General features: G+C 35.9%; 1 protein-coding gene across 2 annotated transcripts; it reads left to right on the top strand.

Annotated features, from left to right (window-relative positions):
- The first annotated feature begins 7947 nt into the window (after positions 1 to 7947).
- LOC149772514 (uncharacterized) lies at positions 7948 to 17227 on the top strand. 2 transcript variants are annotated; one of them, XM_089947697.1, is made up of 2 exons: positions 7948 to 8067; positions 15840 to 17227. In XM_089947697.1, the coding sequence occupies exon 2, from the start codon at positions 15841 to 15843 to the stop codon at positions 16888 to 16890; it is 1050 nt and encodes a 349-aa protein (XP_089803823.1). In that variant the 5' UTR covers positions 7948 to 8067; position 15840; the 3' UTR covers positions 16891 to 17227. The 2 variants fall into 2 exon arrangements, with proteins under 2 accessions (XP_089803823.1, XP_089803824.1); XM_089947698.1 differs by lacking the exon at positions 7948 to 8067 and adding an exon at positions 8670 to 8836.
- The last annotated feature ends 1299 nt before the right edge of the window (positions 17228 to 18526 follow it).

Here is an 18526-nt window from a genome sequence, read left to right as displayed (position 1 = left end):
AAAGAACTTGGATCTGAACCCAAACCAGTAGAAGAAAACTTAGAATTGATTGCAAGATTTAACAAAGGAATTGTTGAAGACATTAGAAATACTGAAGAAAAAAAATTACCTAAAATGATATTATCTGGTATATTTAATAAATCTAGTATTTTAAAACCCAGTCATGAAAAAGTAACTGATGATAATCTTATTAAATGGATATATCGCGTATATTACAACAAAAAACAAGCTAGAGGTCCAGAATACGAAAGTCTTCATGAAGAAGTAAAAAGACTTTATAGAAAGAGCCCGAAACAACGAGAACAACTCGCCCAGTATCAACTTCCTCCACCTCTGCAACAAATAGAACAACAATCTTCTCCACCTCTGCGACAAATAGAACAACAACAGTCTTCTTCGCCGAAACTTAAAGAGATGTATCTTAAAAAATCAACAGAGGAAAGATCACGAATAGAACAGAAAAATACACAAACTGTATATTTTTGTAAGTTAGAAACCGTAGATAATTACGACCATATACCGAGGATCATAAAATTATCTCCCTTTCATGAATCAAAAAATAAGTAGTGTATGGGGGAAATACTATGACATAAATTAAAAAAATTAATTCGAGGTGGTGATGATAGTTAACAATACTGAAAGGTGATTTTCTGTTTATATTTTTTCGAGAAAGATGTTTTATATATATTTTCTGCTACTTTTTATACCGAATGCGGGTGAATATTAAAATATTTCGCAGCAGAACATATTGAACGAAATATAATTATTTCGCCAGTTTCTCTGTTTGTAGAATGTACCGCCCTCTTTCCGATTGTCTTACATCTTCCAGTATTACCACATGCAGAGTTCACGCTTTGTGTGACAACTCGAAGGTTGGATAAACTATTATTTTGGGGATTCCCATCAATATGAACAATAACAAGACGGTCATTGATCACTCCAAAGAAACATTCGTAGATAAAACGATGACAATGATATCTTTTCTTCCTAACAGTAAATCTAAGATAGCCATTATCAACAGTACCAACTGGTCTCTTCAACCTGCAGTGTCTGATGACACCATTAATATCTGATTCATAGTTTGTTATTGTGGGATGTGGGACAAATTTATTTTGCTCCATTATAATAATATTATTTGTTTAAATCATTGTTTGTCTGAAATCTTGATATATAATCCTCCACGGATTTTATAGCATTTTCACTATTATTATTTTTTTTGTCATAATATCTTTTAAGCTCTCTGTATCGTTTACCACCGCACTTTCCACATAATTCTGTTTTTCCTCGCACTCCAGCACCACATCGCAGACATGGTATTGGTCCTAAGCTTCCACGGTTAACGCACTGCATGTGTTGTCCGCAAAATTCCTTTTTTGCAAGATTTATTACAACGAGTTAGTGAACCCACCATGAACCATTTGCATTGAGACATTGTATACATAATATTCTTTATTTAAATATTTGTTTGAAATATATGAACGAATTCGATAGATTATCCCGAATAAAACCCTTAAGTGGAAATAGATTTAATCTTGACAGAATATCTTCTGGCCTACCGATGAAATATTTGGTTGATCCGAAAAACAGAGGTTTGATTAATAAAATTCACGACGCCAAGAAAGAATTTCACACGGATGGTGCATCTCATGTCTGGTCAACGTTCAAGATTATACGCAACGGCGCCATTAACGCTATGATGAACGACAAACGAGCAGCAATTATCATTAACTACCTCTTTGATATTAATCAAGGTAATCGCAAGTATCTTTTCAGAATAAAATTCGTCGTGTTGACAGAAACAGATGATTGGATTATCCGTGACAAATATGATCCTGTCCACGGTAATAAAAAAACTGTCGTACTAAGTAGAAATTCCAAACCAGGTCTATTGACTGGCATTGACAAACCGTATTATGAACGAGCATATCCTGTGACCGCGGTTATTTATGGAATCTATATGATAAATGAAAAACCCAGCGTTGATAAACTATCACCGATGAAACTTTCAAAAATAAATTGTGTGGCTGAACGAGTAACAGAACATTTTACAAACGCGGCCCGTGGAAACGGTCTAACGGATAAAAGACGTAAAATAATAAACACGTGGGGAGATATGGTTAAAGATACCGGTGCGTCTATCAAAGATGTAGCTGGGTTAGGAAAAATATTAAAATTTCCAATAACCGTAGCGACGATAACAGGGGAGATTTTGTATGAATCAAAATATAAATCAAAAGGAGCCTCAATTACAATTATTGATCATAACGCACACGCGTGGACTAACGCGGTAACAGTGTTTCCACGAAATCGAACTGTTAAATGTTATCCCGGAGGTATGTTTGATTTTATTAACGAAATAAGTAAAAACGATCCTGTGTCAGTATGGTTATTTCAGAGTTCTAACGACGAATCAGATATGAAATTTGATCAGTTTGTGAGACCAAATGGCGTTATTTATCGAACAGATCTTCTTCACGAGAAAATGAAAAACCTTGCACTGCAATATACTGATGACGCTGACGAATTATTGAGCAGCTGCTTTACTGTTCCGTCAGTTGCGGCTCATTTTGCTAGAGAGAAAAATTCGTGGAAACCAACTCGGTTTGATTTTCTCAATGACATAGTATCCAGTTGCGTCGAATATGGACACGGCGGATTGTGGAATACTAAATACGATCACAGAGATGTTATTTCAGTTGATATGGTTGCGTGTTATCCCGGAAGTTTTCTTGGATACGGAGATTGTTCTGCGTATTTTGAGCGATTCGGTCATCCGACGCACGAAATGACGCGAGTATCGATAAATGGACCATTACCGGATTTTGACCTAACTGGATTTGCTCGTATCGAATCATTCGAAATGTCTAAAGGACTTCATCCAATTTGTTATGTTTGGTTTGGAAAACATTTTTCAGAAAAAATGTGGACACCAATAGTACTATTACGGTATATGCTTGATTATACGATATTAACACGGTTGATTGTAAGTGAAGCAATTATATCATATGGAAAACAAACCGAGGTTTGGTTACCACATTCGGACGAAACCGATTCGAAGGATCTTGGTAGAAAAATAATTGGCAAGTTTACACAAGGAGCAGCATATGATCACAGACGACATTGTGCAAGATTGATCATGGACGATACTGAGTTAGATTTTATAATCGTTGATACAATGAACAAGAACACGTTTATAAGTCGAGAAACAGTTTTCTTGTCAAATGGAAATAAATTAGGTACAATTGTGAGCTATATGGACGGTGAGTCACCTCAATATACTCATTTAAGATCATCGATGCTCGCGTATGTTTCAATAAATCTATTATCGATGATACATAAGGTTTCTGCGCATGCCGTCAGAGTTGCTACTGATTCGTTTTATATAAATAAAAAACATTCAATACTGTTAGAAGGATTAAACATAGGCACTCATACATCGTGGGGTTCGTGGAGAATAAAGAATGAATATATGCTCGATTATTCCGAATCCGCTGATGTTGCGGTTAAAGATATTTACTGTAAAAAATGTCAAACGTTGACAACTTCGTTGTTACCATCGGTATACGATCCAATAACCAGACACAAAACGGTTTATCTAAACGGACCTGGCGGTTCTGGTAAAACCACTCGAGCTATCGAACTATTTCAGAATTCAGATATGATTGTTCTAACACCTACACATAGACTAGCGAGAGAGATGAAACAACGTGGTGTTAATTCCTGTACTTATCACAGCTTTTTCCGATGGAAGGGTGATGCATGGACATCTTTAAGGATGGGAGAGAAATACATTCCAAGGATCATAACATGGGATGAAATATGCACTGTACCGCTAGAAACATTAAAAACATTTCTTGATTGGTTGTTAACAAGAAATACTGCCGTGATAATGTGCGGCGATCATGGTCAACCACCACCCGTAGCTGGACCATCTCCACATGATTGGCTGAAAAATTTCGTTGACCACGCTGAAGAAATAACTGATGATCATAGAGCACTTGATGCAGCGTTGAAGGAATTTAAAAAATTAATCAGACTACAACCGAATAAAATACAGTGTGAAGTAATGCGTGAAATAATTTCAGAAACACCCATGAAAAACTTTCTGCAAACGTGGCGACCAAACGATTTGATAGTTGCAAGCAGAAAGATAGTTCGTGATAAACTTCAACGGGAATTGTTTCAGTTACAACGAGAAAAGTTTCCAACGTTGTCAGTTCCGTTATGTTATCGACCAGCAGATACGCGACGGCAAAATATCGACGTTGATATACCAGGAGAGTCAAAGAGGAAACAGAATCTTGTATTGAATGATATTGTTGCAGTTGATGTTGATGTTGTTGAAGATGCTCTACGTGCTGATAAATCCCCGTGGACGCTTGGATACGCGATGACGATTCATTCATCTCAGGAATTAACTATTACTGATACAGTTGTTTGGATCGTTGATGATCACATCGAATGGTCGAACTTGGTTTATCTCGCAGTGTCTCGAGTTAGAAAAATATCTCAATTGAGACGAATCGTCATGGACTCGTCAGTGATTAATGATGATAATTAAATTCAGAAATTTCTTTTTACGAGCGCAAGCTACTCCGCATGGGTTTATAACATTAAATTTACACGATCCTAGAACAAGATATCGTATTGGACTTGATAAAATATTTGGATAACAGGGGTGATGATAAAATTAAACTGAATTAAAAAGATATCATTAATATAATGAACAATTGTGCGTGGCTGCGTCAAGGAACCACTAATAAATGTGATAAAAAATGTCGTGGAGAATATTGCAAAAAACATAATTATCTTATAAAGAAAAACCCTCATGCTGGTCCACGAAGATGTGTTGGATGTAACAACGGTGTTAGAGGATTATATCAGATTTGCAAAAATTGCGGTCGAGATCGATACAGAAGTTTAATGATATATTACAGGAAAAGAAAGAACATAAATCCAAAAATAGAAAAACCACCATCAGAACTTGAATATTACTTGAAACATAGAATAAATTCCCAGGATTCAGATGAAGATTCCCAAGATTCAGATGAAGATTCCCAGGATTATTGAGCAGCAGAGGGGGCTCGTCTACAATTATTTTGGGGACAAACAATAATCGTAGACGTGGTATTTGACCTCTATGAAGTGTCATTATTTTTTTGGTTCAAACACAAGGTGACCATTCCCTTAAGTGGTCTGTTCCCTCCCCCCCTGCTGCTAAAGAACATTACGAAACACAAACACTGTGATAAATAAACACACAACTGCGAGGTAGCAAAACCCCCATGCAGAGCACACACTCATACAACCAATAAATTTGACTCTATTTATGTTTATATTTTATTTTTTTATTTTTATGCTTCTTTCATCTTTTGCCTTTAACAGAGAACTTAGATGTGGATAAGAGGCGTGGGAAAGAATGGATCGACTACTGGGGGTGGGAACAGATAATGCGGAACTGCTGTCACCACCACAAGTGGATCCGGGTCTCCCTAACAGTATTTTTGTCTCTCTTAGATTTTGAAATAAGGGGGCGCTCACCAGTTATTACGAACTTTGAGAGAGTAGCGTGTTGTATGATGAGTTTTTCATCCCTTACCCCCACCTCCATGCTTCTCTTGCATATATTTAGGTCGTATGTCAATATACATTGATTAATTTATAAATTATTATTATTATGCTTATCGTGTGTTTCGTATATATATATATATATATATATATATATATATATATATATATATATATATATATATATATATATATATATAGAGAGAGAGAGAGAGAGAGAGAGAGAGAGAGAGAGAGAGAGAGACAGACAGAGAGAGAGAGAGAGAGAGAGAGTGTGTGTGTACAATACATATCAATGAGGAGACTATTTCAGCTGGATAGTTAGTGTTTTAAACAAAGTTGCCTTTTTCTCTTCCAACTAGGGTTTTCAGACTCTTTGTTGTGGAAGTGCATTTTTCTCGTTTGGCTGGTGGATATTCTAATTAACAATTGCTTGTTTGCAGAAGGGGTTCTGGTGTTTCCTCTTCCTCATGGTTTTGTCTTCCTCCTGTTAACATTATGTGGTGTTTTTTTGTGCTTGCTTTTTTCACTATAGATGATTTTATTTGTTCTCTCACCTTGTAATAACATGAGTTACCCCTTTAGTGTGAAGAGATGAAGACACGTGTATAGGTTCTCACATTTACATTTATAAAGGTTATTTCAATAACGTTTTGAAATGTTTTCGACTCATTTTTGTTGATGTTTTGAGGAAAATTATAAGTGTCAGGTAATTAATCATTGTTACATTTTTCGTATTTACAATATTACAATCTAGATACTCCTAGAAGTTAAAATTAGTTACAACCAAAAGTGTGACGAGAATCCTTGATGTAGTATTCAAGAAGGGCACATACCTGATCAGGTCACACAACCTGTATACTGTATAGTTACGCTATGAGTAAACAGTACCTTTCACATCAGTGACGTCACTAGAGTTGGTGTCACCCAGTGCGGTAACTCATGCCCCTGCTGCACAAAAATTAAAAACATTTTTATAGACAGTCATGTGCGGTAACTCATGGTGTCACCTCCATGGACCTCCTTCCTGCACAACAGTTCAAAAATATTATATATAGACCCGGTGCTGTCCGCATTCCCCGCACCCCCACGACGCTGTCTCACATCACTCTCATGCATGCGCCACAACACATTCAGCCAAGCTCTCATCCCCAATAAATGATGGAATAAGTCGAAGAAAAGGACTTTGATGTGCACCATATATACATATATTATGATTTTTGCAAAGAAAAATAAATAATTGTATTCATTATACTAACTGGAAACAAAATTATCTTGAGCAAAAGGGGAAAATAAATCAGATCCGAACAAATAAATAGGTTACTCACCCCTACAAATTAAAATGGTATGTTCATAAACTGTCTTTCACTAGGGTGTGCGTGGCTTATATTAAGTACGCTCTCTTTCTCTCTCTTTTCTCTCTCTATCTACCCGACCCTTTCGGCAAGAACTCGTATATCTAACACGCCTTAGTTCCAGCATTAAATTCGTTTTTGTCACGTGTTCCACCTCACCTCCCACTCCGGTCTGATTCATACATGGAACGTGTCAGAAAGCAGACATTCAATTTTTTTCTTACGCCCTTCTTTACGAACTTACAGCCTGACAAGCCTTCAGAACATCAGATAAAAAAGACACTAAATCACCTGTCATCCTCTATTAGTAAACGTTCATGTCGCATGTAGCAAAATTAATGCATCAGAAATTTTCAAGTACATTTTAAGCGCTTTTTTTTGTTGTTGTATGTAATGCTTTAAAAGCTCGTATTTAATTGGCCATTTGTAACCTCTTACAGAAGTAAAGCGTTTTTGCAATAGTAACTGGTTACTTTTTGTGTAAAAGTAATGCGTTGCTGAGGCAAATATTCAGTCTTTCCTGGATAACAATGTAACTTATTGCGGTTTTTTTTTGTTATTTAAAAGGTATCATATGCTAAGACCCAAGAAAATAACAGTCATTCATTCAAGAAGAAAAAACAAAACGATACTCTTACAAAAAGAAAACAATAAAGAATGAGCCATCATGTATTGGAACTCTATAGTCCTCTTGAAAGACGGTCAATTCACTATATAAATGTGAACATTTTAAGAACAGATTAAGCACTTTTCTCTCTATCTCGTAATCACACACACACACTCACACACACTCACACACACACACACACACACACAAAGACACGCAGCTATTAAGGTACACACTGTTTTTAATTTATACATGATGACAAGTCTTTCCATGACATGGCCTACGGTTCAACCAGGCATCAGAAAAGCTCTTCTGGCGAAAACCCAATGTCCATATAACTTTTCGTTTAGGAGGAATAACGATAACAAGATTTTCAAAATGGCGGCCATATTGTATGTCAGGAAGGGATAAGCGATCGTTCAGACATCAATAAACGTTTATTGGAGAAAAACATATTACGACATACTATCAACCTAGGTAGACTCTAGGAGGAGTAGCAACGACTATTTTATTTCCAAAATGACGGCCATATTGGAGGTAAGAGCAAGACAACGCGTCATTTAAGACCAGCTAGATATCTTAAGAAATTCTAGTGAAAACTCCATGTCAATAAGACCTTCCCTCTTGAAGGGTATATCGATATTGGAAGTCTGATAGGTACTATTGTAAGTCTGATAGGTAGTATTGTAAGTCTGATAGGTACTATTGTCAAGTAGGACGAGCTAGACATTATTTGTCTGGTGAGTAACTCGTGTGAGTAGGATTTCTACTATAGAAGGAAGAGTGATAAAAAAAAGATTTTATATGGCAGACATGCTGGATGTCCGAACAGCACCATTTTCATTTAGGACCAGCCAGACCATGGGCCGAATGCTTGCAAGTTCGTGTTAATCCTGTACGTAGTTTAGTATGAGTAGCAATAACAAATATGAGTTAACGGAAGGCTGACAACGGCCACTGTCAGCTCTTCTACTCTATGCTCAGTAGTGTTTGAGCAATTTTCCTATTTCCCCTGAGAAATATTTAACATTCTATACGGATCTAGCAATGACGTTCACCTTGTATATTTATAATAAGCACTTGAATCTATTTATAGTCATAACTAAACGCCACGTATTCAATTTTCCATATACGAACTGTCTGATTTAGTCGACATGATTAAGTCTTTGGATACGATTTGACAAACACAATAATCTATTTATATTAATAACTGAAAGCCACTGGTTTACTGGCACATGTACAAACAGACAAACAGTCTGAGTCGACAGGACTGATTCGTTAGATGTGGTGATATTGAAGGGGAAAGGTAAGATCGTGCCATTATTTTAGGGTGGGAAGGTACATGGGTAGTTTCTGAGGTTTTAGAACGAATCTATTATGGGTAGCTTTTTACCGGTAAAGTAATGAATTTTACATATGACAATATTCCATGGCTTTGCGCTTGGGCATTTCTTTATAAGTATTATTTTGTTTCGTTAAGCAGAATGAAGTCGGGTCGGGATTTTATTTAGTGTAGACTCTGAAAGCAAGTCCGTGAATGAGAGATTTATTTATAAAGTAATTGAACGATGAATGAATTTGACTCCATATTCATGCGCATATTTAACTGAATGATGGACACCGAGTTAAACGACTGATATAAGGAAATGATATCGTTCCAAAATAGAACTAGTAATCAAACAAGAATCAACATATGGAACTTATAAATTGATACAGTCAAAATAAGGATATATCACCATGGATGATCAATGTATCGAATTTGTACACAAATATGAATAAGGCATGATTATATACCAAGAGTATCAAAGTATTAGATTTGTACACAAATATGAATAAGGCAGGATTCTATGCCAAGAGTATCAAGGTATAGGATTTGTGCACAAATATGAATAAGGCATGATTATATACCAAGAGTATCAAAGTATAGGATTTGTACACAAATATGAATAAGGCATGATTATATACCAAGAATATCAAAGTATAGGATTTGTACACAAATATGAATAAGGCATGATTATATACCAAGAGTATCAAAGTATAGGATTTGTACACAAATGTGAACAGGGTATGATTTTATTGACAAGGATGATTAAAGTATAGAATTTGTACAAAAGTGTGTTTAATGTATGTTTCATCCACAATATATATATATATATATATATATATATATATATATATATATATATATATATATATATATATATATATATATATATATATATATATATATATATATATATATATTGTTGATTTTCACTCATAAAGCGATATTTATTTGTTGATTTCCACTCGTATAGCGACACTGAAATAATCAATTTCACTCGTACAATGATAATGAATAATATTGATTAAAATATTGAATAGTGTATATCGTGGCGATCTGTTGACGATCATGATGTATCCTATGTTCCCCAGCGCTTGTCGAATAGTCAAAGAACCATTACTCATAGCCCGCCTCTCCCAGTCTGTCAAAGAATCCCCCGAGAACCTACTTATTCCCACCAAATGTTGTTGTTGCTATTGTTTATAGGGTTTAACGCCTTTTTTCAGCACAAGATAGGCTATACATGGCGGCCAGTATTAATGGTGGAGGAAGAACCCGGGAAAACCCCGGAAAGAACCACCGACACACGAGAAGCTACCGGCAAGCTTTCTCACATATCCACATTGGCCTTCACCAAATGTACTGACCGCCATGCGTAGCTATCATGTGCTGAAAATGGCGTTAAAAGCAACTAGACCCGTTGGTACCAAAGCATTGGTCCTTCACTGCAAGTAAAGCAATAACATCCAGTCCACGGAATCTGTGTCACCATCGACAACAGTTTAAAGGTTGCACTAAAACCCCACAGTTCTAAAAATCCTTCCCCAAAACAGCTAACAATGTGATTTGTGGTTGGGGTTTTCTTTTAACGACGCTTGAAAAGAAAAATTCATGCACATCACTACGATATCTGCTGTGTGTCAGTTTATAGCGATTTCTAGCAATGGGGCATCATGTCACAGAATTGGAGCATGATGTCCCACCCATTTGCATTATCCTGACCAAATGTTAACGACTGAGTTGTGTAGTACACGAAACACGGTTAAATGCGAATACAACAATATGCATTGCGCATTAGAACTAATGTACTTATATTTTGTGTAATAACCATGTTCGTGCATGAATGTGTCCAGTGAGAATAATCTCACTGAATTATATGAACTCGATCATTACTCATCCTTTAAAACGTGTAAATTCTGAAACAACTAATATATACAATAGTTCTATCTCATAAAACGGATAGCAAGAAAGAATGTAATTTTATATTTCACATACCTCTACAATATAAGGGGGTTTCACGGTTGCAACAGAGTTACTGATCGTAGCACCTAAAGTTAGCTCCAATGCACATGCCCACAAAAAATTTTAAGTTCCGGATAGTTCACCGTTCTACATTTGGTTAGCGAAAAAATAAAGTCAGCAAAGGAAGGAATCTTAGCTGTACTACAGATCATTATGGTTAAACCAATCAATCACTTATATATGCCAAACATCATACTAGGAGAATAATTATAGACATTAAAAATATCAGATAATTAGATTCAGTGTCCATGCTTACATTATATTTGATAAATAATATTTACTTTCCATACTTAAATGATATCAAATAATTAAATTAAATACACTGTCCATACCTGATGCTATAAATTCATTATCCATAATTTCATATACATTTGTAGGAATATTTCACTTTGCTCTCCGATTTTAAACATGTATTGCCCAATTTTGGCATTATAGCTTTAACGAAAACAATCTCAACAATTTGCATTTTTCACATGTTGATATATCCTTTCTCAGTTACTTTCACAAGGCTAATATTTCGTTTATAACACGAGTTAAGAAAGTTATAACACAAGTTCGATAAGAAAATTTTAACACGAATTCGATACGTCATCTGATTTGTAATGCTGAATATTTTAAACCAGAAAAGTTTTTTAAAAATAAAAATGGAACACAATATTTTAATGTATTCAGAGGAACTTAACAAAGTAATAATTACATTAGCTATCATAACGATAAAGGAGTGTAATTAATGCAGACGGAACATGTATTCATATTTGGGTGTAAATATCGTACAATATTCAGATTAAATAACATGCCCAATGACGTTTTTTTCTGTTTCATTTTCTTTATAACTTTTGAAACATCAAGTATCGGACGGTACATGCAATAACTTTCAGCATGATTTTTCTTGGCTTATGCTGACACGTAATAACTCTCAAATTTGCTGGGGTCTTTAGACAATATTTCTGAGTGCCACCAGCAAATTCATCTAGAACAGCCTTATTAAAATTAGTTTAATTCTGTTTAACTTTCCTTGCATCAAATATGTAAGTTTGAAAGATCCAATTATTTCACAGATTCCGTCCTATTTCTTTGATTCGCCTTTTAAATCAATATTGATCCACGTGACCAGATATAAAAATTGCAAACAGTATGATTTAAAAAAAAGAGACTGCTTATAAGAACATGCACTACAAATCAATAATAAATGAGCACTCACAAATATTCATATTTGTTGTCTTTATCTATCAGTCAATCTTTCTATCTTAGCATCATTTTATACTCGTTTTTACCCAGAAGTATGTTTATGTAATATACGTAGAGGATATACATACCCATGCACCAGATGAAATGAGACAGGCATACATACAGACAGACAGATAGGTGATAGCCACAGATGTCCTATACATGCATAGTGTATATAACATCGATATTTGTCCAAATCGTATACTCTAAAATTTCCAACTGTTCAAGGAAATAAAAGTAATAATCATCAAGGAGACTCGTACGTGCGCCTGTCTTATCAAGCCTGGTTGACATTTGTACATTTTAAAAAAACTCAAGTTATTTCTTCAAAAATATAATTAACTTTAATAGAAAAGCATCAGTCTAAATCAATAATAAAAGAATCTTCAGAAGTTAGAATTTGTATCTCGTTGTCGTTCAACCTCCATTAACTGCTATGATTGAAGCTATAAAAAAACCATAAACATATTTTCATTATTCTTCAAGCGAGATAAATTGCAAGATTTTTACTCAGCGATACAGTTTCGCACACTCAAATAATACAAATTAGAGCATAAGGTAGTAATGGAAAGATAATGAAGTTGTGAAATAATAATAATAATAATAATAATAATAATAATAATAATAATAATGAGGAGTTTATATAGCACCTAATCTTTAGAAGCTCTAAGCACTTTACAACATTAGACAACACCTATAAGATCAAAAAAAAAACATATACAAGGATACGATTACAAATACAAACACCATGAAATTAGAAAACATAAAAAAACATGCTGAGAATATTTAAGGTAGGAAACATTACTAGGTATTTAAGTTTGTTCTTGCAGTCGAAATAAGTGAGTTTTGAGAACACACTTGAATGTGATCAGCGTGTCTTTGTGTCTAAGTCCAGTGGGCAGAGAATATTTATTTGAAAGCTGGGAGCAACGCAAGTTAGTGAGATAAAAAAGAAAAGATGTAAAAACAATTGATCAAATATTGATAGAATTTCTTTTTAAGAGAGTAAGATATTGACCCTGCTTGCAGAATGTGAGCGGTCTGTCACATTTTTTCGATCTACTGCCATCTTAATGATTGAACTATCCGGAAGTGAGGTGCACCCAGATGACCTCTGGTGTTTTCAAGGGGAGCTACAAACCGTGAAACCCCCTATAGCAGAAGATTTCTCCCGTAAATTGGACAGCTTCATGAGAAGACACGCTGTATTGTGATAATACAGCAAGAATTTACCTTATAAGTACCCTTCCTAAATATTTGTTATATTATATAGTTTATTACATAATAAGACCGGGTTGCGATTCGTTTGACGCGTGCGATTTTGTGTCATGAGATTGCTGCACGTGCCAATCAAAAGCATTGATTTTAAAGGAAAGTATACGGAAATTTGTCACTACTTATTGCCTAAAAGACATTATCTGCGCAAAAAGTATTGAAGTTCGGAAGCCCATGCTTATTATTATTTTTATTATTATTATTAATTATTACTGAGAAACATCATCATTATATGAATTACCATATTTCTCGTCATCATAATCATTACTCCTAATGATCACTTTGATTCATAAAATTATTATCATACTTTATTAACTTCAAATATGACAATAAATTGAATAAATAAATAAAGCAATCAAATAGATTGTTTTAAAAAAAATTAATAAATGGCCGAGGGAATGATCGAGGGAAAGATTTAATTTATGAAAACTTTTCCTAAGCTGAATACCATTTTTTTCAAGCATGGGCCATAGGTTAAATCTGGGTAGCTTCTTAGTTAACATACCTCTTCAATATAAATTTGTTAAAAAAGAAATAGACAGGAGAATCTAAAATTGATGTAGATCTAGCAATGGACGTTTTCATATTTTGTGTGGTGATTGAAGAATTTGATGCCATGAAATGAAATGTATTGAAGGTAAAATCAAGGGAAGTACATCCTTATGGGAGGTGACACTTTTTTTGCAATGGCTTGTAGTACCCCTGTGTTTTGTTCAATTAATATATTCCACGGGACAACACTGTCGAAGGAGTTTTAGAGCAAAACGTGACGTCATATAATATCTTCCTGTGGTAATAATTCAAGCTGAAACATCTTATCAGTATAATTGTCTTAGTCGTGTATACTTGCTGCTTTCGACACCGCGAGTGCTATGGTATTGCGGTATTGAAATAAAAAATCGCACGTTTCGGAGCCCGTAATCTTAAGTTTGGTACAACGCAGAAAAGTCAATAATAGCTTGATGAATAGAACAATATCTCAGGAGTAAAACAAGCCATACAGTATGGACGTGTGCCTATAAAGACGGAAATAGCAGAAGGAAATCGAGGGTCATGGGTGGAACGAAGTATTTGGAAGTTCCGTACCTTCTCTCTTATATATTATAATAGAGAGGGTCCTATGTTTGAACGGGTCATGGGGGTAATCTAAGGTATTTTTGTCACTCTGTATCATTTTTTTCCTTCAGATTATTGTTTTTCTTTCTTCTCAACATCAAGCTCGCGTCGAGCACCCGTGGTTCTGTCGTAGTGAAATTGACAATCTAACATCGTTCTCTAGGAGAGTGTTAGTCTGATAAATTAACCCCACAAATCTGTGTTATCGACGATGTTATCACGGGTGAAGGGATGATTTATCGGTCTAGGAGAGTGTGACACTCATGCTGAGGTAGGATAGAAAGTATATTTAGTTCACCAAACATTAGCGTTGAGCTCTATGGAGAAAACAAATTGGTACCGCGATACCCACTACGTTTATTAGCGGACGCCAGCACAGTACTTCCTTATTCGACCGTTTTCTCAGATGCATGCATTTTTTAATATTTTTTAATCTTTTGACTGTTATAAGAGAATGGTCAGCCCGGCACGAACGATGAAAAGAGTAGAGCGTACCAGACGGAATGTATTTTGAATGATATGTCACCTTTCTGCTTCTCTGCAACAGTGTAAAAACAAAATGGGTAACCTACGCCCACCCCAGCCACAACAACAACAACATCATAAATGTTACATCATAAATGTTTTAATACGAATCTAAAAAGAGTCTTTACCCCACCACCACCACCACCGCCCACTAAACCCAAAACAAACAATAATCATCTTTAAATAATTGGTCTTGTCTGCTCCTTGGGTATCAATCTCAAGTCAAGGATGGATCTTACACTAACGCTTGGCGGATACGACAGGCACTTTATAAGAAGGAGGTGTGGGTTCACTCAGACGCTGATTTGGCAGCTAAATCGACGGCGATATGCAAGCATATTGTAGTTATACATGTATGTCAATATATCAGAAATAGTCTATGTACTTTATATGCTCCACGGAATAATTTATTTCTTGTGAGTGTTTTTTTTTTTTTTTTAAAGCACCACAGGTTCATACATACTGTTGCATACATGGCCATAAAACTTGATGTATCCCTGTCATTTGTGTTAACACTCATAAAAAGTGAATTGCAGTTTTAATAACGTACGTTCGTCACTGTAGTGGCTATGCTTAAGTCTGGATTATACACTGGCAAAGTAGGAGAGACGTAGTATTCTTTAAAAAATCCCCGTTGGCTCGTTCGTAGCACAGGTCTTTAACTTTTTATCAATGATAAACATGAAAGAAAGAAGAGTACCGTCTTCAATATGGATTATTTCATGGACAAGAAACAGTTATAACTCTGTTTCATGCAGTTTGACTAGCGTACTGCATTGGTGATTCTCTAAAATACCAATATTTCATTCTTGTATTTCAGCATGTTTGGACCTGAGAACCAAGAGGAGTTAAAAGCTAAAGGTTACACAGTCGTCCGGGATGTTTTGTCCAATGAAGAATGCGATAATTGTATACAACAGTACCAAAGATGGTTACAAGAATTTCCTCAGGCCGTTTTCCCGCCATCCCTGCATTCGCTCATCTCCCAGTTTAATACGGGACACATGGAACCAACCTGGTTCGTAAGACTGAAGGCTAAATCAGTATTTGCCAAACTCTGGCAGACATCAAAATTGTTAACTAGCATTGACGCTATCGCGATTGGACGGCCACCTGAAAATGGTGAGGAGAGCTTCGCGGAACCAAACAAAAGCTGGTTGCACGTGGACCAGAATGCATCACGTGTTGGACTTCACGCAGTCCAAGGAGGGGTTTATCTTGAGGAGGTATGTGAAGATGATTGGACACTCGAAGTCCTGGAAGGATCACATAGTTACTTTGATGAATTTTTCGGAGGAAGACAGGATGCAGCAAGGATATCGGAGTTGAATACATTTTATCTGCTGACGGAAGATGATGTTAACTTTTATGGAGGAAAAGGATGCCAAAGAATACGTGTTTCCGTGCCTAAAGGTGGTATGGTTCTTTGGGACTCGCGTCTCGTCCACGCCAATGCTAGACCCAGAAAAGATCGTGAACATCCAGGTCGGTGGCGCTATGTTGTGTTCGTTTCCATGACTCCAGCACATTGGGCTTCAGAGGGAGACATGAACAAAAAAAGATACGCTTACAACAACGTTGTAATGACCACACATTGGTCATCACAGGGTGTGAAAACGCATGGGTCAGGATTATCAATTAGCGGTTTGCCAACAAAAATTCCAGAAATAGCAACAACAAATGAGGCCAAGGAATTAGCTGGTATAGTGCCATATGATTTTGAGGACGGCAAATATAATGGACCACAGAAGCCTACATGGAAAGCTTCGAAAAACGCAATCACTTTTACACGAGCAAATGTTTACACCGCTTGTTTTGTGCTTTGCCCAGTGCTTATCATCATTGTCGCATATTTATTTAATCTGTTTTAATTATATATAGATGCAATTGAATAACATAATTTAAGTGTTGAGTCGGAACCCTTTTAAATGTTAATCTAGAGCCCAATGTGTATTATTCGATTATGCTTCCTATTAATCTAAAGCCCTATGTGTGTTATCGGATTCTGTTTTCTATTATTATAAAGCCCTATTTGTGTTACTGGGTTATATTTTCTATTATTATAAAGCCATGTGTGTGTTTCTGAATTATGCTTTCTATTTATCTAAAGCCCTATGTGTGTCATTGGATTATGCTTTCTATTAATATAAAGCCTCATGCGTGTTATCGGATTATGTTTTCTATTATTATAAAGTCTTATTTGTGTTATTGGATTATGTTTTCTATTATTCTAAAGCCCAATGTTGTGTTACTGGATCTGGCGTGTCGGGTTGTTATGCCGTTACTTTGGTATGTGTGTTATGGTTGAGGTGCTGCCAATATTCTATTTAAATTATTATAGAAGTCCCACCCAAGCTCGATTTCGGTGGGAAGTTAAATTAGTGAAAGATAAAAGTAAAGCTCCGAGCCCTCAGACAGCAATGCCGACAGTTGAATGATTGAATATACAAAAAGGTGAAATTCAACGAAAAACAATTTAATGACAATTCAATAGTCAAATGATTACAATTTCCCAAGTACTCTCCTTCCGCTCGACCCTGTGATAGCCTATTGCATCATTTGATTAGTAGTGTGAGATACATTTCCACCTGTCTTTGTATTCTGCTCATCTGTGTATTCTTCTCTCCTATTCCTCTAATTCCTTTTCTTCTTCCTCCCGACTTCCTCCATATTCCATCTCCTCCTCGACTTCTCTATACTCCTCCTACTTCTTCACTTTCTTCTCCTCGACTCCTCTATACTCCTCCTCCTCGACTCTCTATTACGACTAGACTTGCCGACTCCGACTGCTCTGCTAGTCTCACTTCCGTCTCCCCTCATAGAGACTCGCGGCTTAACCGAAAGTTCTGTCCTCCCAAAAAGCCTCCCTCTTTTTCAATTCCGATTGGATATCGTTTTGACCCGATCCATTCAAACTTAGCGGACAATGTCCTTCTCGCTGTCTGTCCACGTGGGACTGATTTAGAACACGCCCCGTTCCTCGCGGGTTCCTCTGATCTTAGGACAAAGCTGTAACACACGGGTGGGAAGTTGCGCTATTGCCGATTCAAGATGCCGGATCTTCTCTCTGGTCACGGTAACCATGCGTAAGAGATTAACTCTAGCCTGCGGCAATGTTCAAATCTCAAACATGGCTTGCAATAATGCCTTAGTTTATACACGACTTACGAACTGGGGCTGAGCAAACGAGACACTGGATTATGCTTTCTATTAATCTGAAGCTATATGTGTGTTATTGGATTATGCTTTCTATTAATGTAAATCTCCATTTCTGTTATTGGATTGTGTTTTCTGTTATTCTAAAGCCTTATGTGTGTTATTGGATTCTGTTTTCTATTAATGTAAAGCCCTATGTGTGTTACTAGATTATGTTTTCTATTAATGTAAAACCCTTTATGTGTTATTGGATTATGTTTTCTATTATGGACAAGAACACTTTAATTGTTATAAATTATGCTTTAGTAGGAACACTGTTTCAAAGTGTTTAGAATAAGTAGGAACTATCGC

Source organism: Sinohyriopsis cumingii, unplaced genomic scaffold (assembly GCF_028554795.1).
Source record: "Sinohyriopsis cumingii isolate HCF-2022 unplaced genomic scaffold, ASM2855479v2 utg001437l, whole genome shotgun sequence".
Lineage (NCBI taxonomy): Eukaryota > Metazoa > Mollusca > Bivalvia > Unionida > Unionidae > Sinohyriopsis > Sinohyriopsis cumingii.
Note: the sequence above shows the minus strand (reverse complement) of the source record. Positions and strands in the feature narration are given on the sequence as shown.

Excerpts from the sequence above, each read along its gene's own strand:
- LOC149772514 (XM_089947697.1), top strand. The coding sequence starts at position 15,841 with ATGTTTGGACCTGAGAACCAAGAGGAGTTAAAAGCTAAAGGTTACACA.